Genomic DNA, 21998 nt, shown 5'->3' with positions numbered 1-21998 from the left:
CTTCTATTCCTCTAAATTTACCTTTTGTCATCGGAGATATATGTGGGTAATTTTCATTAAACATTCTGCAAGTTCTACTAAGAACTTTGTCGCACTTTTCGTGCACAAAAAATAAATTATGGATTTCTTTATTTGTATAAACATTATTTACGTTATTAATATCCATTTTAACTGGTTTTAGACTCACAAGCATCAAACAACCTAAATTAGACTTTGACGTTTATCAGTTAAGTCATTAAACATTTGTTTTCCATGGCACACTAGGTTAATATCCATATGATATGTGAGCATTTTTCAAAAAACCCTAATTGTTTCTCAAACAATTAATGTTAGGCATAGGACATATGGAATATAAAAGATGTAAAATGAGACGCCGAAGACAACTAAGTAATAAAATATGGGGGGTGCCATTTAAAAAAATGAAGTTATGGTGCTTCCAAATTTCGAAAAGTTAACGTATGATAGTAAAGTGACCAAACGATCTAGACAGCCGTTCTCGTCACCAAAACATACTCCATTATGTTGTTTAAGCATGTTCTGAATCCTAAATTGATATCTCAAAAATTGAGTGTTCTATGATTTTTTGAACAAATGTCCGCTGGAGCAAATTTTTCTAGAAAAATTCGAATAACTCGAGAATTGCTGGTTCAAATTGCAAAAAGTAAAGTTATTTATAAACTTTCAAAACAGACAAATCCAAATATGTAAAAATATACAGGGTGTTCCATTTAAAAAAATAAAGTAGGTGGCGACTTCCGGTATAACCGGAAGTGCTAGAAATCTGAAAATATTTTAGATGAAGAGAACATTAAAATTAACCAGACCTAAAACTAGAAAGTTTCGGGTATTGTCGTGCGTTTGAAGACCAAGACATCCAGAAATGGTAACTGTTTAGCAACTTCCTTTTCCACGATAAATTTGATCACGAGGTGTTGCGAGTTCAGGTAGTATAAGAACTTCTGGAGACGCTCTTTTCCATGCCGCCTGATCACAGTGGTGTCATCTACGTAATGAAACCATAGCTTTTGTTTCCACTAATTCTTCGATTACTGGTGACAAAGGGGATCCTATGGCCCTTCACATTGCTTGCAGAATACCAGCTAAAATATGTTGATGATAAACAGTACTCCACTAGCCCTGAAAAAAACTTCTTTAAACCCTGCGGAATGCAACCTGCTTATTTTATTATTGTATCTTTTAGGATTTAATATTTACAGGGTGTTAATAAACGGTATACTATCTTATTATATTAAAAATTTATTGTGTAATATATGAATACTTGAACAAAATATTTTTATAGAACACCAAATCGTTCGAAAATATCCAACCAAAAACCCATTCTTTCTTCATCAGGATTAACTCCGGAAATATCTCTATATGTCCCAATATCCATATAATTTAAAACTCCATCAACAACCGGTTCCCAACGATCACCCTCTATTAAAGGATGTGAATATTTAGCAAAGCTGCCCCATATTCCATTAACACGTTGGAGGGCAATATCTTCTACAGAACCGTTAAGAATTTCTGGTGATATAACCGTTTTAAATAAATATCCTATATCATCTGCATGAGCAGCACCTAGAAATTCCATCGAAATCGAATCCATCCGCTTTACAACGTTTAATTCAGTATCGGCGGAAAATCGATAAAAATAAACGGGATATTCATTATTTTTAACATGTTCAACAGCAGCTCTTCTAGCTGGAAAAGCAAACATTGTATCTGTACTAATATGAATCAAAGGTAACATGAAGTCAGGGCTAATTTCAACATCGCCTTGATAAAATTCTTTTATTTCGTCCGCCAATTTAAGCGCTTCTGGTGTCCCTGGTAAAACTCCTAACTCATCAGGGACAAAAGCAAAAAAGTCAGTGACTGGTTGGGGTTCTCCCGTTAAATTTCGTATGGATTGTTCATAAAAAATCCCTTCCGCGTCTGTGTACCCAATCATCATTGGTACTTTATTATAATTTCCTTCCCGAAGAATTTTCATTGGATCATCCGGTAAGAAAGCTGTTTCTTTGTGTTTTTCTACAATTGGATTATTAAAACCTCTCCAACGCATGGGATAAATCTAAAATTAACAAAATTAAATTTAAAAATGAAAAAATTATGAAATTACTTGAGTTAGCAGTAAAAATCCTTGCATAATAAATTGAGGTGGAAGATATTGAAGAGTCAGAAACATTTCCATAGCATCATCAGTGGTTACTCCTAACACTTGAGCCAAATATAATCCATTATTTTGAACACCCGTCAGCATAGTCCCCACACCACTTTGCATAATTGCCTTAGAAAATAATCCTTTGGATTGCGGTGAAAGAACGTGAAGGTGTACACTAGCACCACCGGCGCTTTGACCATAAATTGTTACTTGATCTCGATCACCACCGAAATATTCTATGTTTCTTTGAACCCATTCCAAAGCTAATCTTTGATCTTTCAAACCAGCATTTCCAGGAGCTCCAAAAGAAGGATCATCCAAACTAAAGAAACCTTTTTTGTAATAAATAAATTCAGTTAATTAAGTTTAACTTAGTATTTAAATTATAATTAATATTTACCAAACATGCTAAGTCTATAATTTAAATTAACCAAAACGATATCTTCGGTGATTAAAAATTCAGGTCCGTAAACGCCATCTCGTGCAGATCCAATCGTGAAACCACCTCCGTGCATAAAAACCATAACCGGTAAAAGATTTGATTCATTTTTGTGTAATTTCGGGGTGTAAACGTTCAAATACAAACAATCTTCTTGTCCGATTATATTTGAACCTGAAATTTGTACACATTCGGGTACATCTTGGGTGGCATCTCTAATTCCAACCCATGGTTCGTTCTCAACTGGGTCTTTAAATCTAAGATGTCCTACCGGTGGTTTTGCAAATGGTATACTTTGGAAACTGTAGAATTCCTTTCCAAAACGATCATATCTTACTCGACCTACTAATGTCCCATCTGGTATTGTTAACTCTATTTCTTCCGAAGAGGAACCAACAACAAAAAATGTTAATAATGAAAATAGAACGTAATTAATCGGTGGCCACATTTTTATTAATGTTATTACTTTGATTTGGGAGTTAAATAATAAGAGATATTTTTCGAGTGTGTACTAATTATACATTTGGATAAGATTGATTGAATAAAACAAGCTGTTCGTATTTATTTGTGTGTAAGCTATTTGTGTATTAAGATTCATTACAAGTGATAATGAATTATAATCAGATTCATCTGAAGCGACTCTTACATCAAACCAAAACACTCAAAAGATAGTACCATAAAAAGTTTGCGGAATATTTGATGAAAATTAGACTTTGTGGCTGATCAATAAAGAAGCATTTGGTTTCTAAAATGCATATCATTATGATTGACAAACGCTAGTTTAGTGGATGAGTTCACAGATGTTGTTTCAAAAGTTAAGTGTGACACATTAGCAGTTTCTCGAAAAACGAGATCATGATATGTAAGGTTTTTTTTTCTATCTCTTTAGTTTCGGAAATTAGTTTAGTAATTACTCCCTCTACGCTTTTTAGTAGGTTGTTAATGTAGATAATAAATAATAGTGGTCCAAGTATGGATCCTTGAGGAAACCGAGTAACTTTTGCAACGTTCAGTTTAGTAGGAAATGTTCCTTCCTTGGCACATTTATTGAACATTATAGCTAGTGCTTTAGCATTTTCGCTGGCAACTTTTTTCACAATAGGAGAAGTCAATTCGAGATAACACTTAATATCTCTTGATCATCAATCGGGCAAAGAAATAAGAGTTGATATTGTTTTTATTCAATTTTTTTACATATCCTTCAGGTTGTATAGATGGCATCTCAATAGCAACAAGTAACGATTGTGTTTCAGTTGCATTTAAATCTGCATCATTCTGTGGTTTTCTTTTTGTATTTATTCTTTCCTTGTTGATTACTTACCATATTTTTTTGTTTTTGTTGTTAGCATTATTTATAGCATCACTATTCGGTTTATTTTCAACATTTACTAGTTGCATATGTATACCCTTGTTTGCATACTTTATACATATATTTCGTACGAAGCTGTATCTTTTTAGTTGCAGCGATCATGCCTAATGATTCAACTAACAATTTCTTCTTTAATATGGATTGCGGAAGTTTACTGTAATATCTCTTGGTGATTCTAATTCTTTTTTGCCTTGCGGGAAAATATTCGTTAAACAGATAAAAACTAATTGTGGAAGACATCATAGCTCTCCTTCGCAAATTCATCTGTATCTACTTCAACGACCATTTAAAATCGCTTATGTTCTGTTCCTTATTATATTTTGTGATTGCGATATTTTTATATTTATATTGCTCATCAGCGTGATGGTTGTGACCAATTACTTGTAACAACTGGCCATGATGATCGGATATGTGCAAGTTTACGGTCGTAGACACTTGTGCAGATGAGCATAGATTATTAAAAACGTTGTCTATGCAGCGTGCCGATCTGTCCGTTACTCTTGAAGGCGATGTAAAGATATACGTTAATCCGAAACTATTAGTCAATTCAGTCAATTGAATTTTGCGCTTGCTTTCTTCACAAAAGTTAATATTAAATTCTCCCGCCAAGAGTATCTTATGATTTGTGTAGTGTTTTTCTAGAAGCTGTAATGAATATGATGTCATTTGATCTATAAAAACTTGGAAGTCGCCGTTAGGTGATCTATATAACGCTATCACAACAACACCTCTCTTAACAATCTCTACTGCCACTATTTCCATGTGTAGTTCAATGCTAAATTGCTTTACATTTTTTTCTTATGCCGTTTTTTACAAGAATGCCAACGCCACCATGTATCTTTTGGCATCGACAAAACATTAAGCACCATTTATACGGTCTTGTCTGCATTAATTCCTCTTGTCGCAACCAATGCTCTATAACGCAGTTTAGGGTCAGGGTACATCAGAGCCTCCTTGGCTTGGCGACATCCTGGTGTCCTGTCCCAGTAGTTTAGAAACTTCTTACGTGTTTCCTCTTTTTGAAGCTCTATTAAAGACCTTATTGTTGGGGCAATGAATGGTTCTGGCGATCCCGGAGGTTCGCCTGCAGCTTTCCTTGCCAGTTTGTGCACCATGTCATGAAGCTTATTTCCCGAATGACCCTTTGTCAAGCAGATCGTAATCTCATTGCTAGCGGCTGCGTGTTATTTCCATTCTTCTTCTGTCGATGAAAACTGCAAAAAAATAGCTAGAAATTTTTTTTTGTTAGAGAGTTTTTACATTGAAAACAATGTCCTCTCATGTTTCCGCCACATCAAAATCAATCATAACCGATAGAATTAAGTTTACAAAAATTGCAGAACACTCTCGGGAAGTAAAAAAAAGCTGATTAGTCGTCAGCAGGACAGAATATTTAGTTCCTTATTCAGATAACTTAGCGAGCTCTCTTGTGGACCGGTTATTTTTTGCGGCGGCTCGACCCGTTTCAGGGCTCGTTCAGAGCGGGATTTCGCGGGACGGTCCTATTTTGGGAACGTTCCATCGTAGATAATATGGGGGACAAAGAAAGCGATGTGTTTAAACCAACATCATCTCTGGTGAGATCGCCGCAGGGTACAAGAGGCCCGGATGGAAGAAAGAAAGAGGAAACCAAAGGGAAGAAAGGTGAAAATAAAAGGGACGAGAGAAGAAGATAAGCGGAGGAAGAAGCGTGGGGTAAAGTTACGGGGATGAAAAAGGCGGTAAGGGACGTAGTAAGGGAAATGGAAGGGGAAAAGAAGAAGAAAGGGGTAGGGAAAGATGAGAGTGCGGACACAGTAGAGAAACAAACAGGGGATATGGAGACGAGATCCACAGGAGGGAATTCGCATAGTGGAACGGAGGACTCGAGAAAGAGGGACAGGGAGGAGGAAGAAGGGGAAACAGAGATAGGGTATATGGGGGCCAGATACAAGAGACCGATGAGCATGATTTCCTCGGGAATGGACACGGAGGGTACATGGAAGGGGGAATCGAAGAGGGAACAGTTGAGTATGGGCACAACAGCAATGCGGGAAATCTGTTACATCCACGAACTCCGGGAAGAGCTAGAGACTGAACTCTCAGGGCAGCACAGAGATATTCCTAACGAGATGCGCCGAAGAATTATGGATATCTTTAGGAGAGTAGAGGCCTCAGCAACCAGAGTTGTGGTGACGATGGCGGAAGATAATGGGAAAGAAATGGAAAGAAAGAATTTCGATGAAAAGATGAAAGAAATGGAGAAGAGGATCGAGAAAAAGATAGCAGAAGCGCTGGAGACCTGGAAAGAAGCAGGGGATAGAGAATACGAAGGATACGCTAGAGCTGTTAAGAGGGGTGCGGGGAACGAAGTGGACCCAGGCGGTAATGGAGCAAGGCTGGGGGAGAGAAAGGTTGCGAGCAAGAACATCATCATAGTTCAGGGTGGGGAGAATATCGTGGATAGCGCGGAATTGAAGAATGATGTTGTGAAGAAGCTAGAGAAAGAAGACACCTGGAAAGACGTGAAGTTGAAAAGGGTAACCAAGCTGAAAAACAAGAGAGTATTAATAGAGGGAGACTCGGGGAGGGATGTTGAATTGGTAAGGGAGAAGATCGGGGGCCAGGACATAACGATACGGGAACCAGCAATGGTGTGGCCTAAGGTGATACTCTATGATGTGGACAGAGAGATGAACGAGGGGGTATTATTGGAGCAGCTGTGGGGTAAAAACACTGAGCAAGGGATTGGGATAGGCTGGCATGACTTCAAGAACGAGGCCAGAATATTGTTCAAGACGGGCAGAAGGGAAAAGGGGGTGGTAAATTATGTTATGGAAGTGTCAGGGAGAGTGAGAAGGGAGATTACAAGGTTTGGGAGGGTATATATTGGGTTGTCGTCACTGAGAATTGACGATTTCATAGACGTGAAGAGGTGCTACAGATGCCAGGGTTTCGGACATCTCCAACGTTTCTGCAAATCGGAGATGGTATGTGGGCATTGTGCGGAAAAGGGCCACGAGTTTAAGAACTGTGGGAATAGGGTGAGAGAGGCGGTATGTGCAAACTGCAAAGCCAGGGGGAAGGAGGACAGACACGAAACGAGGGATAGAAACTGTGGGGAATACCAGATAGCGGCGGAGTTGGTGAAGAGAAGTATTAATTATGACGACATGAAGAGAGGGCAGCAAGGGATTTTATCAAAAAACTAGACGGGGGAGGGGAGAAGCCGGAGAAGAGCGAGGGGTTGAAAATGGTGTTCTGGAATGTAGCGGGGATTACGAATAAGGGAGGGCAGTTCTGGGAATATCTGAAGAGATTTGAGGTGATTTGTATGGTGGAGACCTGGGTTGATGAAGGAGGGTGGGCAATGATTGAGGGAAAGTTGCCAGAAGGGTATAGATGGAATTGCGTGTTTGCAGAGAGGAGAAGTAAGAGAGGAAGAGCGTGCGGGGGTATTATAACAGGAATAGCGAGAGGAATTACGGAGGAGAGTAAGACGGAGGGGAGATAGAGGCAGAAGGGAATGGTAAAAAGGCAGATCAGCTGGGGGAGAGAGACGGTGCAGATAGTTACGGTGTATAGCAAGTCAATGAAAGAGACGAGAAAGCAATGGAATGAGATGGCGGGGGATGGGACGGGGGAATATATAATAATGGGAGGGGATTTCAATGCTAGAGTGTGCGAGAAGGGGGGAATGGTGGAGATATGGGGAGAGGAGGGACGACGGCGGTCGAAGGATACTGTGCGGAATGGAGAAGGAACAGAAATGCTGAGATGGGTGGAGGAGAACGGATGGGAGATACTGAATGGAAATAAAGAGGAAGGAGAGGAAGGGGAGTATACGTACATCGGGGCGAGGGGGACATCTGTGATTGATTATGTACTGGTGGATCAGGAAATGTGGGAGAGGGTGGAAAGGTTTAAAGTGGGAGAAGCGGTAGAGTCGGATCACCAACCGTTGGAGGTGGAGGTAAAGGGGGTGGACGGCAGAAGACGAGCGGAACTGGGGAGCAAGTTCATCAGGACAGACTGGTCTGAAGAGGGGGTAGCATTCTACAGGGGAAACCTCGATACTTGGCTACAGAAGATACAAGAGATCAATGGTTGGGAAGAACTTATTCAGGTAGTGCGGGAGGCAACACTGAAAAGGGAGTGTGTACGTAGGGGCGGTAGAGTAGGAAGGAACGACTGGTATGATGGCGAGTGTAGGAAGGCGAAGAGGGAGGCGAGAAGGAGGTTGAGGCAGTGGAGACGGGGGAAGATAGGAGTGGATAGATATAGGGAGGCCAGGAGTGGATACAGAGAGTTATGCAGTAGAAAAAAAACAGAACTGAGGGAGAAGGAGGCGGCAGAGATTAGAAGGATAACAAGGGAAGGGGAGGTCTGGAGGTATCTGAAAAAGAGAAAGAAGGGTAGGGAGAGGATAACCAGCGAAATACACATGACAGATTGGAAGAGTTACTTTATGGGATTATTGGGAGGGGTTGAAACGAGGCTAACGGGTTTGGGAGGCTATGAGGGAGATGGGGGAGAGGAGATAGCAGAAGAGGAGATGGAAGCAGTGCTTGGGGGATTGAAGAAGGGAAAGGCGCCAGGGGAAGATGGGATCCAGAACGAGGCATGGTTGGAAGCATCAAGGGTGGTGAGAGTGAAGTTGTTGGAGGGGATGAATAGCGTATGGAGAGGGGGTGGGTTTCCGGAGGGATGGAAAGTGGGGGTAATTTGCCCAGTATATAAAAAGGGTAATAAGGGAAGGGTAGAGAGCTACAGAGGAATTAACCTACTAGACTCGGCATACAAGGTATACACGAAGATACTGCTGGGAAGACTGGAGGAGGAGATGGAGTTGGGGGGAATTTTGCCGGATGGGCAGGCAGGCTTTCGGAAAGGAAGGGGAGCAATCGACAACGTGTACGTGTTGAAGCATCTGGCAGATAGAGAGCTGGATAAGAAGGGAGGGAAATTGTACGCCCTATTTATAGATTTGAAGGCGGCTTTTGATAAGGTGGATAGGGGAAAGTCGTGGGAGGAGATGGGGAGGAGGGGGATCACGGAACTCCTAGAAAGGTGCATATGTTAGCATACGCGGATGACATCGTGGTCATGGCGAGAGAAGCGGCGGAGATAAAAGATATGATAAAGACATTGGAAAGATATTTTAGAGGGAAGGGGCTGGAAGTGAATGTGGGGAAGACAAGGATGATGAAGTTTTGTAAGGGTGGGAGAAAAAGAACAGAAAACTGGAGATGGGAGGGAAAAGAAATCGAGGAGGTTAGGGAGTATACTTACTTGGGGTATGTGTTCAGGGAGGACAACAGGGAGGGGTCGCATGTGATAGCTATGGCAAAAAAGGCGAATAAGGTGATGGGACAAGTATGGGGTTGGGGGAAGAGAGTTTTTGGAAGGAATGTGGCAGCGAGGAAGATTATGTTTGAAGGCCTAGTTAGCAGTGTGATGATGTATGGAGCAGAGGTATGGGGATGGAGAGAGCAGGCAATGCTGGAGGACGTGCAAGCTAGATACTGCAGATGGGTGCTAGGGGTGGCGAGAGAAACACCGGGGTATATAGTGAGTGAAGAGGTAAAGGTGGATAAGGTCAGAGTGGAGGCGGGCAGGAGAGCAGCGAAATATGAAGAAAGAATAGAAGGGAGGCCAAGCTGCGGGATCTTGGGGGAGTGTTGGAGGGAAATTAGAGAGGGAAAGATCAGATATGGGAAAGGAGACAGAGACAACTATTATAGACGAGCGGGCTACTCGGTAACTGAGATAAATAGTAGACGAAGGGTGGGTAGGGAGTTGAGAGATAGGGACCGAGATGTGCAGAGACAGGAAAGAAGGACACAAATAAAAGAGGGGAGGTATAACGAAAGGTACAGGGACATAATAACGGAGGGGCTGCCTAGATACTTGTTATTGGAAGGAGATGAGGAAGGGAAGAAGTTGGTGGCTAGGTTCCGTTTTGGAAACGAGGAGAGAGCTAACAGATACTGGATGGCCGATGAGGAGAGGTGGTGTAGGCTATGCAGTGAGGAATGGGAAACGTTGGAACATATGTTGAATGGGTGCAGTGAGTTGAGGGAGGAGGAGTTGGACCGAGGGTAGATCTTAGGAGAGGGGGGAGAGGGGAAACGATGGATGAGAATGGTTGTGGGGGTAAGGAGACAAAGGGAAGGATGAGGGGATGATTGGGCCGAGGAGCCGAGGGTATGGAAATGGCGGAAGAGGGTAGAGGGTGAAAATAATATACTAATAATATATATATTAGAATGTATTAAGGGGATAAAAATTGTAAATATTAAAAACAATAAAATGCGTATTAGATAAATTGCAGAACACTCCATCATATTCAGCAATGCAACAACGTCTTTATCAATTGTAGAAAATCTTGGTTTTTTGGAACACTCTAAAAAGCTACAGCCACTATATAAACTACCAGACAGAAAGTTATGATCTCCGAAAATGTTACCTAGCACATATGTATAATCAAATTTGTGATCATGTCGCTATAACTAGTGATATATGGACTTCTGGCAGCAATAAATCATTTTTATTAGTAACTAGTCTAAAACTGAAACAAAATGTGTCTACTAGATGGAACTCTTCTTTAATTACCAACTGCTATAACATCGTTATCACGAGATCCAGAATTTATTACAGCAACAGAACGGCATATGTTGACAGACTTAGTCCCCATGTTGAAACCATTTGAAATGATGACTATTGAATTATCATAATTTATTGAATGTCTCTTATAAGATGTCTGCAGCAATCGCTGAAAAACCGCACTCACAAAACAACCAGTGTAGAATCTTTAAAACTTGTTAACTAACTAGTTTTTGTTGTTTAAACTTACTTGTGGTAAGCTTAAATCTTGCTTTACAAGATAATGTTAGAAGGCGACTTGGTATCTTAGAATCAAAATCTACTTTGTGCTAAAGCAACGTTTTTAGATTCCATATTTAAAAAGCTGCATTTGGTGATGATGAAAATGAAGACGCCTCGTCTATTAAAAGTCTAAATAAATAGATCGTCTAAATAAAAGTGAGACAGTTGAAAAACAGACAATTGAAACTGTAACTAACAATATCGATGATGAAGAAAACATTTTAATCAAGAAGTTGCTACTTTGAAAAACAGGTCAACACCTTTGATTGTAAGACAATATTTAGAGATTGCGCTTATAATACGAACTTAGAATCCAATTGAATTTTGGATGCGTCACAAAAATGTACTGCCAGAAATTTACGAACTTCCTTCAGAACGAGTGTTTTCCAAAGCTATTATTAAGCTAAGTATTTACTATAATGGTCTATTTTAGTGATGGAACGGATAGTGATTTTGCGAAAAGCCGGATACCGGCATACCCTTCGGCCGGATATCCGGTTATCCGGCATATTTATCCCCGGCTATTATTGTTATAATATCTGGTGCATTTATATTGCATTATTGCGATATTTGAATAAAAATGAAATTAATAAGAAAGCTGATAAGATATATCAACTTATTTGGATCCAAGATACAAAATGAACTTTTTGATGCCGATTTAACTAACGAAGCAACTCTACAAAGAGGATACGTTAATTAATAATTGGCGATATTTCCATAAGGATCCTTCAAGAAATGCGAATTTTATAGCGAATTATGAAAGTTATCGATAAAAATTGAACATCGAAAATTTTATCAAAACTTCAATTATTGTTTTCTCAAAAACTAAAAGTTATTTTTCAAAACGGGTTGGTTCATTGGAAAGAGGACACTTTTATTAACACTTTGGGAAATTTTCATACTCATATTCCAAGAAATGGATTTTATACGAATTTTTAAAACTTAATCGACTAAAGTTGCAAAACTCGATAAAATTGTCGATTATTTAAAAAATTTATTTCTCACGAACTAAAAGTGATTTTTCAAAACGGCTTTTTGCATTAAAAAGGGGATACTTTAATTAATAATCTGTGATATTTCTACAAGAATTCTTCAAGAAATTAATTTTATAGCGAATTTTGCAAGTTATCGATGAAAATTGCAACCACGCAAATTTTATCAAAACTTCAAATATTGTTTTCTCAAAAAACTAAAAGTTATTTTTCAAAACGGGTTTGTTCATTGGAAAGAGGACACTTTTATTAACACGTTGGGAAACTTTCATACTCATATTCCAATAAATGGATTTTATACGAATTTTTAAAACTTAATCGGCGAAAATTAAAAAATTCGAAAAAATTGTCGATCATTTCAAAAATTTTTTTCTCAAGAACTGAAAGTGATTTTTCAAAACGACTTTTTGCATTAAAAAGAGGACACTTTAATTAATAATCGAAAGTGATAACAGCAACAGTTCTGTTAGTAATGAATGTGATGATGAATTACAAGCGAAGAGAAGAAAACTAGACGAAACTGCGACAAGAGATTTTATATATCGTATTGGGATTGTTGCAATGAGTTTGCTAATGACAAACCTGATATAAATAAAGTTGTATTCAATGAAAAAAAGTCCTATTGCGGTTGAGTTTGATTATAATGAGTAATATTTAAATTGAGTAATATAAAACAACAAATTCATCTAATTTTCATTTTCACGTATTCTCGATATTGACGCATCTGATAGCAAAGTGTAAGAGAACAATAATGCTAAATTATTTGGGTTAACAGGAAATAAAAATCAATATAGTATATACAGGGTGTCTCAGCGAGACCGGTCATTAGACGTTTCTGGGGTTCTGGCGAAAATAAAAATTTGAGAATTCAGACTTAAGTATTATCAATTAGTCTCTTCGTCTAAAATATTTTCAGATTTCTTGCACTTCCGGTTATACCGGAAGCCGCCACCAACTTTATTTTTTTAAATGGAACACCCTGTACATTTTTACATATTTGGATTTGTCTGTTTTCAAGGTTTATAAATAACTTTACTTTTTGCAATTTGATTCGGTCGTTCTCGAGTTATTCGAATTTTTCTAGAAAAATCTGCTCCAGCAGACATTTGTTCAAAAAATCAGAAAACACTCAATTTTTGGGATATCAATTTAGGACTGAGAACATGCTTAAACAACATGATGGAGTATGTTTTGGTGCCGAGAACTGCGGCCTAGAACGTTTGATCACTTTACTATGGCACGTTAACTTTTCAAAATTTGGAAGTACCATAACTTCATTTTTTTAAATGGCACCCCCCATATTTTATTTTTTAGTCGTCTTCGGTGTCTCATTACACATCTTTTATATCCCATATGACCCATACCTAATATTAATAGTTTGGGAGATAATTAGGGTTTTTTGAAAAATGCACACATATCATATATTTAGCCTAGTGTGCCATGAAAAACAAGCCTTCTCAATGAGTTCTTGTCAAAGACTCACTTGTTTACGTCACTTGATGCATGTGAGCTAATAATTATCTGTTATGTCCCTTAATATAAGTACTGAAACGAGTTAAAATCGATAACAATAACGAAAGTAATATTTACACAAATCAAGAAATTTTTAATTTATTTTTTTTGCATGAAAAGAGCGACAAAGTTCGTAGTATGATTCCCAGATCTTCTTTGGCAGCTCGAATTGAGGTGTTGGGACTGGGCTAGAAATAAGCCAAGGTATTCACCTCTTCCGTTGCATTATCTACTACATTTTTTGGTCAGTTGAACACGTGATTAATTCGTAAATGCAAAAAATATGCTTCTATTCCTCTAAATTTACCTTTTGTCATCGGAGATATATGTGGGTAATTTTCATTAAACATTCTGCAAGTTCTACTAAGAACTTTGTCGCACTTTTCGTGCACAAAAAATAAATTATGGATTTCTTTATTTGTATAAACATTATTTACGTTATTAATATCCATTTTAACTGGTTTTAGACTCACAAGCATCAAACAACCTAAATTAGACTTTGACGTTTATCAGTTAAGTCATTAAACATTTGTTTTCCATGGCACACTAGGTTAATATCCATATGATATGTGAGCATTTTTCAAAAAACCCTAATTGTTTCTCAAACAATTAATGTTAGGCATAGGACATATGGAATATAAAAGATGTAAAATGAGACGCCGAAGACAACTAAGTAATAAAATATGGGGGGTGCCATTTAAAAAAATGAAGTTATGGTGCTTCCAAATTTCGAAAAGTTAACGTATGATAGTAAAGTGACCAAACGATCTAGACAGCCGTTCTCGTCACCAAAACATACTCCATTATGTTGTTTAAGCATGTTCTGAATCCTAAATTGATATCTCAAAAATTGAGTGTTCTATGATTTTTTGAACAAATGTCCGCTGGAGCAAATTTTTCTAGAAAAATTCGAATAACTCGAGAATTGCTGGTTCAAATTGCAAAAAGTAAAGTTATTTATAAACTTTCAAAACAGACAAATCCAAATATGTAAAAATATACAGGGTGTTCCATTTAAAAAAATAAAGTAGGTGGCGACTTCCGGTATAACCGGAAGTGCTAGAAATCTGAAAATATTTTAGATGAAGAGAACATTAAAATTAACCAGACCTAAAACTAGAAAGTTTCGGGTATTGTCGTGCGTTTGAAGACCAAGACATCCAGAAATGGTAACTGTTTAGCAACTTCCTTTTCCACGATAAATTTGATCACGAGGTGTTGCGAGTTCAGGTAGTATAAGAACTTCTGGAGACGCTCTTTTCCATGCCGCCTGATCACAGTGGTGTCATCTACGTAATGAAACCATAGCTTTTGTTTCCACTAATTCTTCGATTACTGGTGACAAAGGGGATCCTATGGCCCTTCACATTGCTTGCAGAATACCAGCTAAAATATGTTGATGATAAACAGTACTCCACTAGCCCTGAAAAAAACTTCTTTAAACCCTGCGGAATGCAACCTGCTTATTTTATTATTGTATCTTTTAGGATTTAATATTTACAGGGTGTTAATAAACGGTATACTATCTTATTATATTAAAAATTTATTGTGTAATATATGAATACTTGAACAAAATATTTTTATAGAACACCAAATCGTTCGAAAATATCCAACCAAAAACCCATTCTTTCTTCATCAGGATTAACTCCGGAAATATCTCTATATGTCCCAATATCCATATAATTTAAAACTCCATCAACAACCGGTTCCCAACGATCACCCTCTATTAAAGGATGTGAATATTTAGCAAAGCTGCCCCATATTCCATTAACACGTTGGAGGGCAATATCTTCTACAGAACCGTTAAGAATTTCTGGTGATATAACCGTTTTAAATAAATATCCTATATCATCTGCATGAGCAGCACCTAGAAATTCCATCGAAATCGAATCCATCCGCTTTACAACGTTTAATTCAGTATCGGCGGAAAATCGATAAAAATAAACGGGATATTCATTATTTTTAACATGTTCAACAGCAGCTCTTCTAGCTGGAAAAGCAAACATTGTATCTGTAATAATATTAATCGAAGGTAACATGTAGTCAGGGCTAATTTCAACACCGCCTTGATAAAATTCTTTTATTTCTTCCGCCAATTCAAGCGCTTCTGGTGTCCCTGGTAAAATTCCTAACTCATTAGGGACAAAAGCAAAAAAGTCAGTGACTGGTTGGGATTCTCCCGTTAAATTTCGAATGGATTGTTCATAAAAAATCCCTTCCGCGTCTGTGTACCCAATCATCATTGGTACTTTATTATAATTTCCTTCTCGAAGAATTTTCAGTGGATTATCCGGTAAGAAAGCTGTTTCTTTGTGTTTTTCTACAATTGGTATATTAAAACGCATGGGATAAATCTAAAATTAAACTAAATTAAATTTAAAAATTAAAAAACTACAAAATTACTTGAGATAGAAGTAAAAATCCTTGGATAATAAATTGAGGTGGAAGATATTGAAGAGTCAGAAACATTTCCGTATCATCATCGGTGGTTACTCCTAACACTTGAGCCAAATATAATCCGTTATTTCGAACACCCGTCGTCGTAGGACTAGTTGCCACACCACTTTGCATAATTGCCTTAGAAAATAATCCTTTGGATTGCGGTGAAAGGACATGAAGGTGTACACTAGCACTACCGGCACTTTGACCATAAATTGTTACTTGATCTGGATCACCACCGAAATATTCTATGTTTTTTTGAACCCATTCCAAACCTAATCTTTGATCTTTCAAACCAGCATTTCCAGGAGCTCCAAAAGAAGGGTCATCCAAACTAAAGAAACCTTTTTTGTAATAAATAAATTCAGTTAATTAAGTTTAGCTTAGTATTTAAATTATAATTAATATTTACCAAACATATTAAGTCTATAATTTAATTTAACCAAAACGATATCTTCGGTGATTAAAAATTCAGGTCCGTAAATGACATCTCGTGCAGATCCACTCGTGAAACCACCTCCGTGTATAAAAACTATAACCGGTAAAAGATTTGATTCATTTTTGTGCAAATTCGGAGTGTCAACGTTCAAATACAAGCAATCTTCTTGTCCGACTATATTTAAACCTGAAATTTGCACACATTGGGGTACATCTTGGGTGGCATCTCTAATTCCAAGCCATGGTTCGTTCTCAACTGGGTCTTTAAATCTAAGATGTCCTACCGGTGGTTTTGCAAATGGTATACTTTGGAAACTGTAAAATTCCTTTCCAAAATGATCATATCTTACTCGACCTATTAATGTGCCATCTGGTATTGTTAACTCTATTTCTTCCGAAGAGGAACCAACAACAAAAAATGTTAACAATGAAAATAGAACGTAATTAATTGGTGGCAACATTTTTATTAAAGTTATTACTTTGATTTTTGAGTTATATAATAGGAGATATTTTCGAGTGTGTACTAATTATACATTTGGATAAGATTGATTTAATTAGAATATCTTGTTTTTATGTATTTATCAGGTGAGATTTTAAAATATCTTCTTAATCTCTACATAGTAGCTATCACTAAAGAATCTAGGAGGTCTCCACGTTTAATATTAGACCTGCTTTGGTACAAGAGTTCTGTAGTTCCGAACAGTTCTGAACATTTCTGAGCATACATATTGCATACTATACGTATGCACGTAGAGGTTTAGAACTGTTCAGAACTACAGAACTCTTGTCTAATACGTGTTCGTATTTAAGCTGTTTGTGTATTAAGATTTATTACAAGTGATAATGAATTATCAGAATCATCTGAAGTGACACTTACATCAAACCGAAACACTTAAAAAGATAGTACCACAAAAAGTTTGTGGAATATTTTATGAAAATTAGACTTTGTGGCTGATCAATAAAGAAGCATTTGGTTTCCAAAACGCATATCATTAAGATTGTCGTGACTTTCTTTCCATTTATAACCTGCACCGGTTTTTGGGTGTGCACAAAATATCCATGAAAAGATATCATCTGTTCGTTATTTGCGAATTATTTTAGTGCAGTTTTCGCAGCACCGTCTGCTCCCCATTATGATGCGGTGGGGACGGTTGATTCTCCGCGCGTACTCATTCATGACTTTGGTCTCATTGAAGTGGAGGGGGCATTGCGTCAAGTAGCTTTGAATAAGGGTCCTGGTGCTGACGGTATACTTGCTATACTGGTCAGAAACTGTGCTCAGGCAATATCAGTTCCTTTACAGCTGATATATAATAAATCCATTAAGCTGGGAGTGTTTCCGGATGCGTGGAAGCAAGCCGACGTTGTACCCATTTTTAAATCAGGTGATCGACTCTTCGTTGTCAATTATCGTCCAATATCTATATTACCCATACTTGGAAAGGTCTTTGAGAAGTTGGTGTACGCCAGTGTATTTTTTCAAATTCGTGGAAGTATTAATACTAATCAGCACGGTTTTTTTTCCGGGCGTTCAGTCGAAACTAATCTTTTAGAATATACCGATTTTCTATTTGCGTCGCTCGACGAAAATGTTCAAGTGGACGCAGTATATGTTAGTAAGGCTGTCGACAAAGTTGATCACTCTGTGTTGGTAAGTAAATTGCAACTTTTTGGTATTTCTGGCAATTTGTTGCGTTTAATTCACACTACATCCGGAGTGCCGCAAGGCAGTCATCTCGGTCCTTTATTGTTTTTAATTTACATAAACGACATTTTTAATAATATTGTTAATTCGCGTTGCCTGATGTACGCTGACGACTTAAAAATTTACCTTTCTATTCGAAACATCGACGATTGTGTTAAATTACAGGCAGATCTTGATAGGATTTGCAATTTCTGTACAAGTAATCAATTACACTTAAACTTTTCTAAGTGTCACACCATCACATTCACCAGGAAAAAGAATTACATAAAATATGATTACATCCTTAACTATAAGTTGCGTCGAGTTACATCTACAATTGATCTTGGTGTAACACTAGATCAAAAACTACGTTTCGATGCTCATGTAGATGGTGTGGTTGCTCGATCATACAGAATGCTGGGCTTCATAAAGCGATCTTCCGAGCATTTCACAAACCACAACGCAATTATAAGTATGTACAACGCATATGTCAACAGCATCTTAAACTTTGGTAGCGTAATCTGGAATCCTCAATATTCCGTATATATCACTAGGTTAGAAGGAATCCAGAAACGACTGATTAAATATTTGTGTTATAAAACCCAACAAGTGTACAGTAACTATGCGTCTGGTTGTGAAATGTTCGGATTGCTAACGCTCTCCCAGCGACGAGCATATAATGACGTTTTATTTTTGTGCAAGCTTGTCAATGGTCATACTGATTCCCCATCGCTGATGGCGAGAATTTCATGTTCCTCCTCGTCAGTTACGGTACGACTTCCTTTTTCATATGCCCACTTCACGAACAAACGCATATCGTAACTCGCCTATTCTGAGGATGGAAAGAACAGCGGATAGGGTGAGTTGCGATCTTTTTTCGAGTAACTCACGAAATATTAAGTTTGCGGTCCGCGAGGCTGTGAAGACTGCGCACATCATGTGTAATTTAAATATTTAATAATGTTAATAATGTTAATTTAAGATAACAACATATTTGTAATCATATTAAATATTACTTTAAGGTTTTCGTATATAATAATTATGTGGAGCAACTTTATTGGGTTTGTCCTGTTGTTGCTCCCCGATATCAATAAATAAATAAATAAATAAAAGCCCGCAGACTTGTTGCATTACCGCCCGAAGTTATAATAATAAACACAATTAATTTGAGAAGAAATGCAAGATTAAATTAACTAAATATGTGCCTAAAACCCACCTTCCCCAACATCGGCGTTTACTCGTATTCTATCAATAACGTTCCGTATTTTGTGCCTTTTTCTTTTACATAACTTTTATGGCTCAGAAAGTTAATAATTACGTCCTGGCATTGTTTCCAATTAGTTAATAAATTATTATGGTTATTTCTAAACTCTGCCACAAAGTCCATGTCAATTTAAACAAGAAAAATTACGAATCGATATTTTTATACCAAACAAAACCCAAATGGAATTTTGTAAAAAGGCCATTTTTTAAAGAACTCGGTGATCGAAGTTAAGGTTTTAATGCCATTAAACCTGTACTATTTACAGTTGCGTTAGTGTTAATTAATTATCGTACTCGACGTCATCATTGCAAGTATGCAACCAATATCACAGTATTGGTATTGCAATACGCAAATCGCGTATATAAAATAAATACTGTGATATTGGTTGCATACTTGCAATGATGACATCGGATACGATAATTAATTAACACACTGTACTTATTATGTTCTAGATCTGCGTTCTAAACCTAAGTAATTCACATGAGCACGTTGAAATTAAAACCTCTAACGAAAAAACCTAATGTTCTTGTTCTTGGTGACAGCCATTTTAGGGAAATTTTTTCATTTACTTCGAGATTTGAATATCGGGTGTGAATATTCTGTTACATGTATTTTAAAACCAAATGCATTATTGGAGCAAGGGATCGTCGATGCGGATGAATTAACGTCAACTTTTAATGTTTCGGATTATGTGGTTGTTTCTGAAGGCTCAAATGATGTGTTACGTAATAATATAGTAAATTTCAAGAAATTAGAGATTCTCCAATCCTGTGTTTACAAATGTTATTCTGGTGTCAATTCCATATTGGTACAAATAAAATGCGTTATATAAGAGATCCATCGACGATCTCAACTTCCCAATCAGGAATGAGATTGTTGAGGATACTGAATGCCAGTATCTAACCAACTGATACAACTAAATTTCTTAGACCGCTATTTTTTACAAAACATGGCTTACACTTAAATTCTAAAGGCAAACAACTGCTCGTAAAACACTTTATTCAAAAAACTAGTGGTGGAACGGATATCTGGCAACTATCCGGTATCCGGCCATTTCGGCCATTTTTTTTTAATCCGGCCGGATAGTTAGCAAATATCCGACTTTGGCCGGCTTTAAAAACCTATTACTTAGTACTCCACCATTCACAGGAATTAGTATTCTCTTTGGACACTGCAGATAATAATCAAGTTCAACACCTATAGGACTTTTTTCATTACATACAACTTTATTTATATTAGGTTTGTCATTAGCAACCTCATTGTAACAATCCCAATACAGGGTGTATCTGAATGACTGCAACAAACTTCAAGGGGTGATTCTTTAGTCAATTTTAAGGGTACTTTGATATATGAACCATGGGTGAACTTTCGATTAACAACCCTACATCTTAACAGTTAGTGTTTGCTTAATTATTTTTTTTCTCAGAAATTATTAAGTTTTAGAAGAACATCAGAGAGACAAAAAAGTTTTAGAATAGTTTTATCTATCTAACTGAAATTTTTCCAATGTATTTATCATTTTCATAAAAAAAATTTTAGCAAAAATGTATAGGGGGTGGTTACGTTTAGTAGTTTAGAAGGGTAGGTTGAAAGTACAAATAGGGTCAAAACGTGCCCTATTATGAGTTAAACGTATTCCCCAAATTTCATTTTCCTAGCGTTTATAGGTTTTGAGAAAAAGAAATTAAACCAAAATTTTCAGCCATTTTTGGAGGGGTGTAGCTCCTTAGGGGAGCCGAAATCGCTCATAGTTTATATATCAAAGTACTCTTAAAATTCACTACAGAATCACCCCTTGCAGTTTGTTGCAGTCATTCAGATACACCTGTATAAAATCTCTTGTTGCTGTTTCGTGTAGTTTTCTTCTCTTCGCTTGTAATTCATCTCACATTCATTACTAACAGAACTGTCGCCGTTATCACTTTCGATTATTAACTAAAGTATCCTCTTTTTAATGCAAAAAGCCGTTTTGAAAAATTGCTTTTAGTTTTTGAGAAAACAATTTTTGAAATGATCCACAATTTTTTCGAATTTTTCAATTTTCGCCGATTAAGTTTAAAAATTCGTATAAAATCCATTTCTTGGAATATGAGTATGAAAATTTCCCAAAGTGTTAATAAAAGTGACCTCTTTCCAATGAACCAACACGTTTGGAAAAATTACTTTTAGTTTTTGAGAAAACAATATTTGAAGTTTTGATAAAATTTTCGATGTTACAATTTTCATCGATATCTTGCAAAATTCGCTATAAAATTAATTTCTTGAAGGATCCTTGTGGAAATATCACCAATTATGCATTAAAGTATCATCTTTTTAATGCAAAAAGTCGTTTTGATTTTTATTGTGCTAATAAGAAACTTACACTCTTTACACTCGTCAATCAGTAGTACAATAAAATATCAATTAATTAATTAGAATATAATAAAACGACCCTACAAACCACAAAATTACAGTATACAAAAAAAGAGAAAATGAATCTCAAGCACTAAATAGGTCTACGGAGGTCTCAAGGAATTCCCGTATAGAATAGAATCCCTTCTTTAGCAAGAATGTTTTTAACTTCCCAAGCAACTCGTCCGCTGGAAGAGCTCTCACACTATGTGGCAGGTGATTATACAATGTTTGTCCCATGTCTATAGGACCTGATTGTGTCCTGCATAACCGCGCAAAGTCTGGGTAGAGGTCTTCTCTCCCACGCGTTTCATACGGGTGAATATCACCGTGCATCCTTAAGGAGTTCATGCTCTCCAAGATGTATCCCACGCAGCGAAGGATGTACAGAGATGGAATGGTGAGTATAGACTGCGCAATAAAAGCATTTCTGCAA

The 21998-nt window shown here is 37.2% G+C and overlaps 2 protein-coding genes across 2 annotated transcripts; both read right to left on the bottom strand.

Moving 5' to 3' along the window:
- Positions 1 to 1294: 1294 nt before the first annotated feature.
- Positions 1295 to 5483, bottom strand: LOC111420302 (esterase FE4-like). The gene is made up of 3 exons (XM_071197201.1): positions 2568 to 5483; positions 2126 to 2499; positions 1295 to 2077 (listed from the first exon to the last, which is right to left on the bottom strand). The coding sequence occupies exons 1-3, from the start codon at positions 3052 to 3054 to the stop codon at positions 1295 to 1297; spliced, it is 1644 nt and encodes a 547-aa protein (XP_071053302.1). The 5' UTR covers positions 3055 to 5483.
- A 9441-nt stretch (positions 5484 to 14924) lies between these two features.
- On the bottom strand, positions 14925 to 16838 carry LOC111420299 (esterase FE4-like). Its single transcript, XM_071198065.1, has 3 exons — positions 16198 to 16838; positions 15750 to 16129; positions 14925 to 15700 (listed from the first exon to the last, which is right to left on the bottom strand). Exons 1-3 carry the CDS (start codon positions 16682 to 16684, stop codon positions 14927 to 14929), a joined length of 1641 nt encoding a protein of 546 aa, XP_071054166.1. The 5' UTR covers positions 16685 to 16838; the 3' UTR covers positions 14925 to 14926.
- Between the last annotated feature and the right edge of the window lie 5160 nt (positions 16839 to 21998).

This window comes from Onthophagus taurus, chromosome 7, assembly GCF_036711975.1.
Source record: "Onthophagus taurus isolate NC chromosome 7, IU_Otau_3.0, whole genome shotgun sequence".
In the NCBI taxonomy this organism is placed as follows: Eukaryota; Metazoa; Arthropoda; class Insecta; order Coleoptera; family Scarabaeidae; genus Onthophagus; species Onthophagus taurus.
The sequence above is the reverse complement of the archived record's forward strand: the minus strand, read 5'-3'. Positions and strand labels throughout refer to the sequence as shown.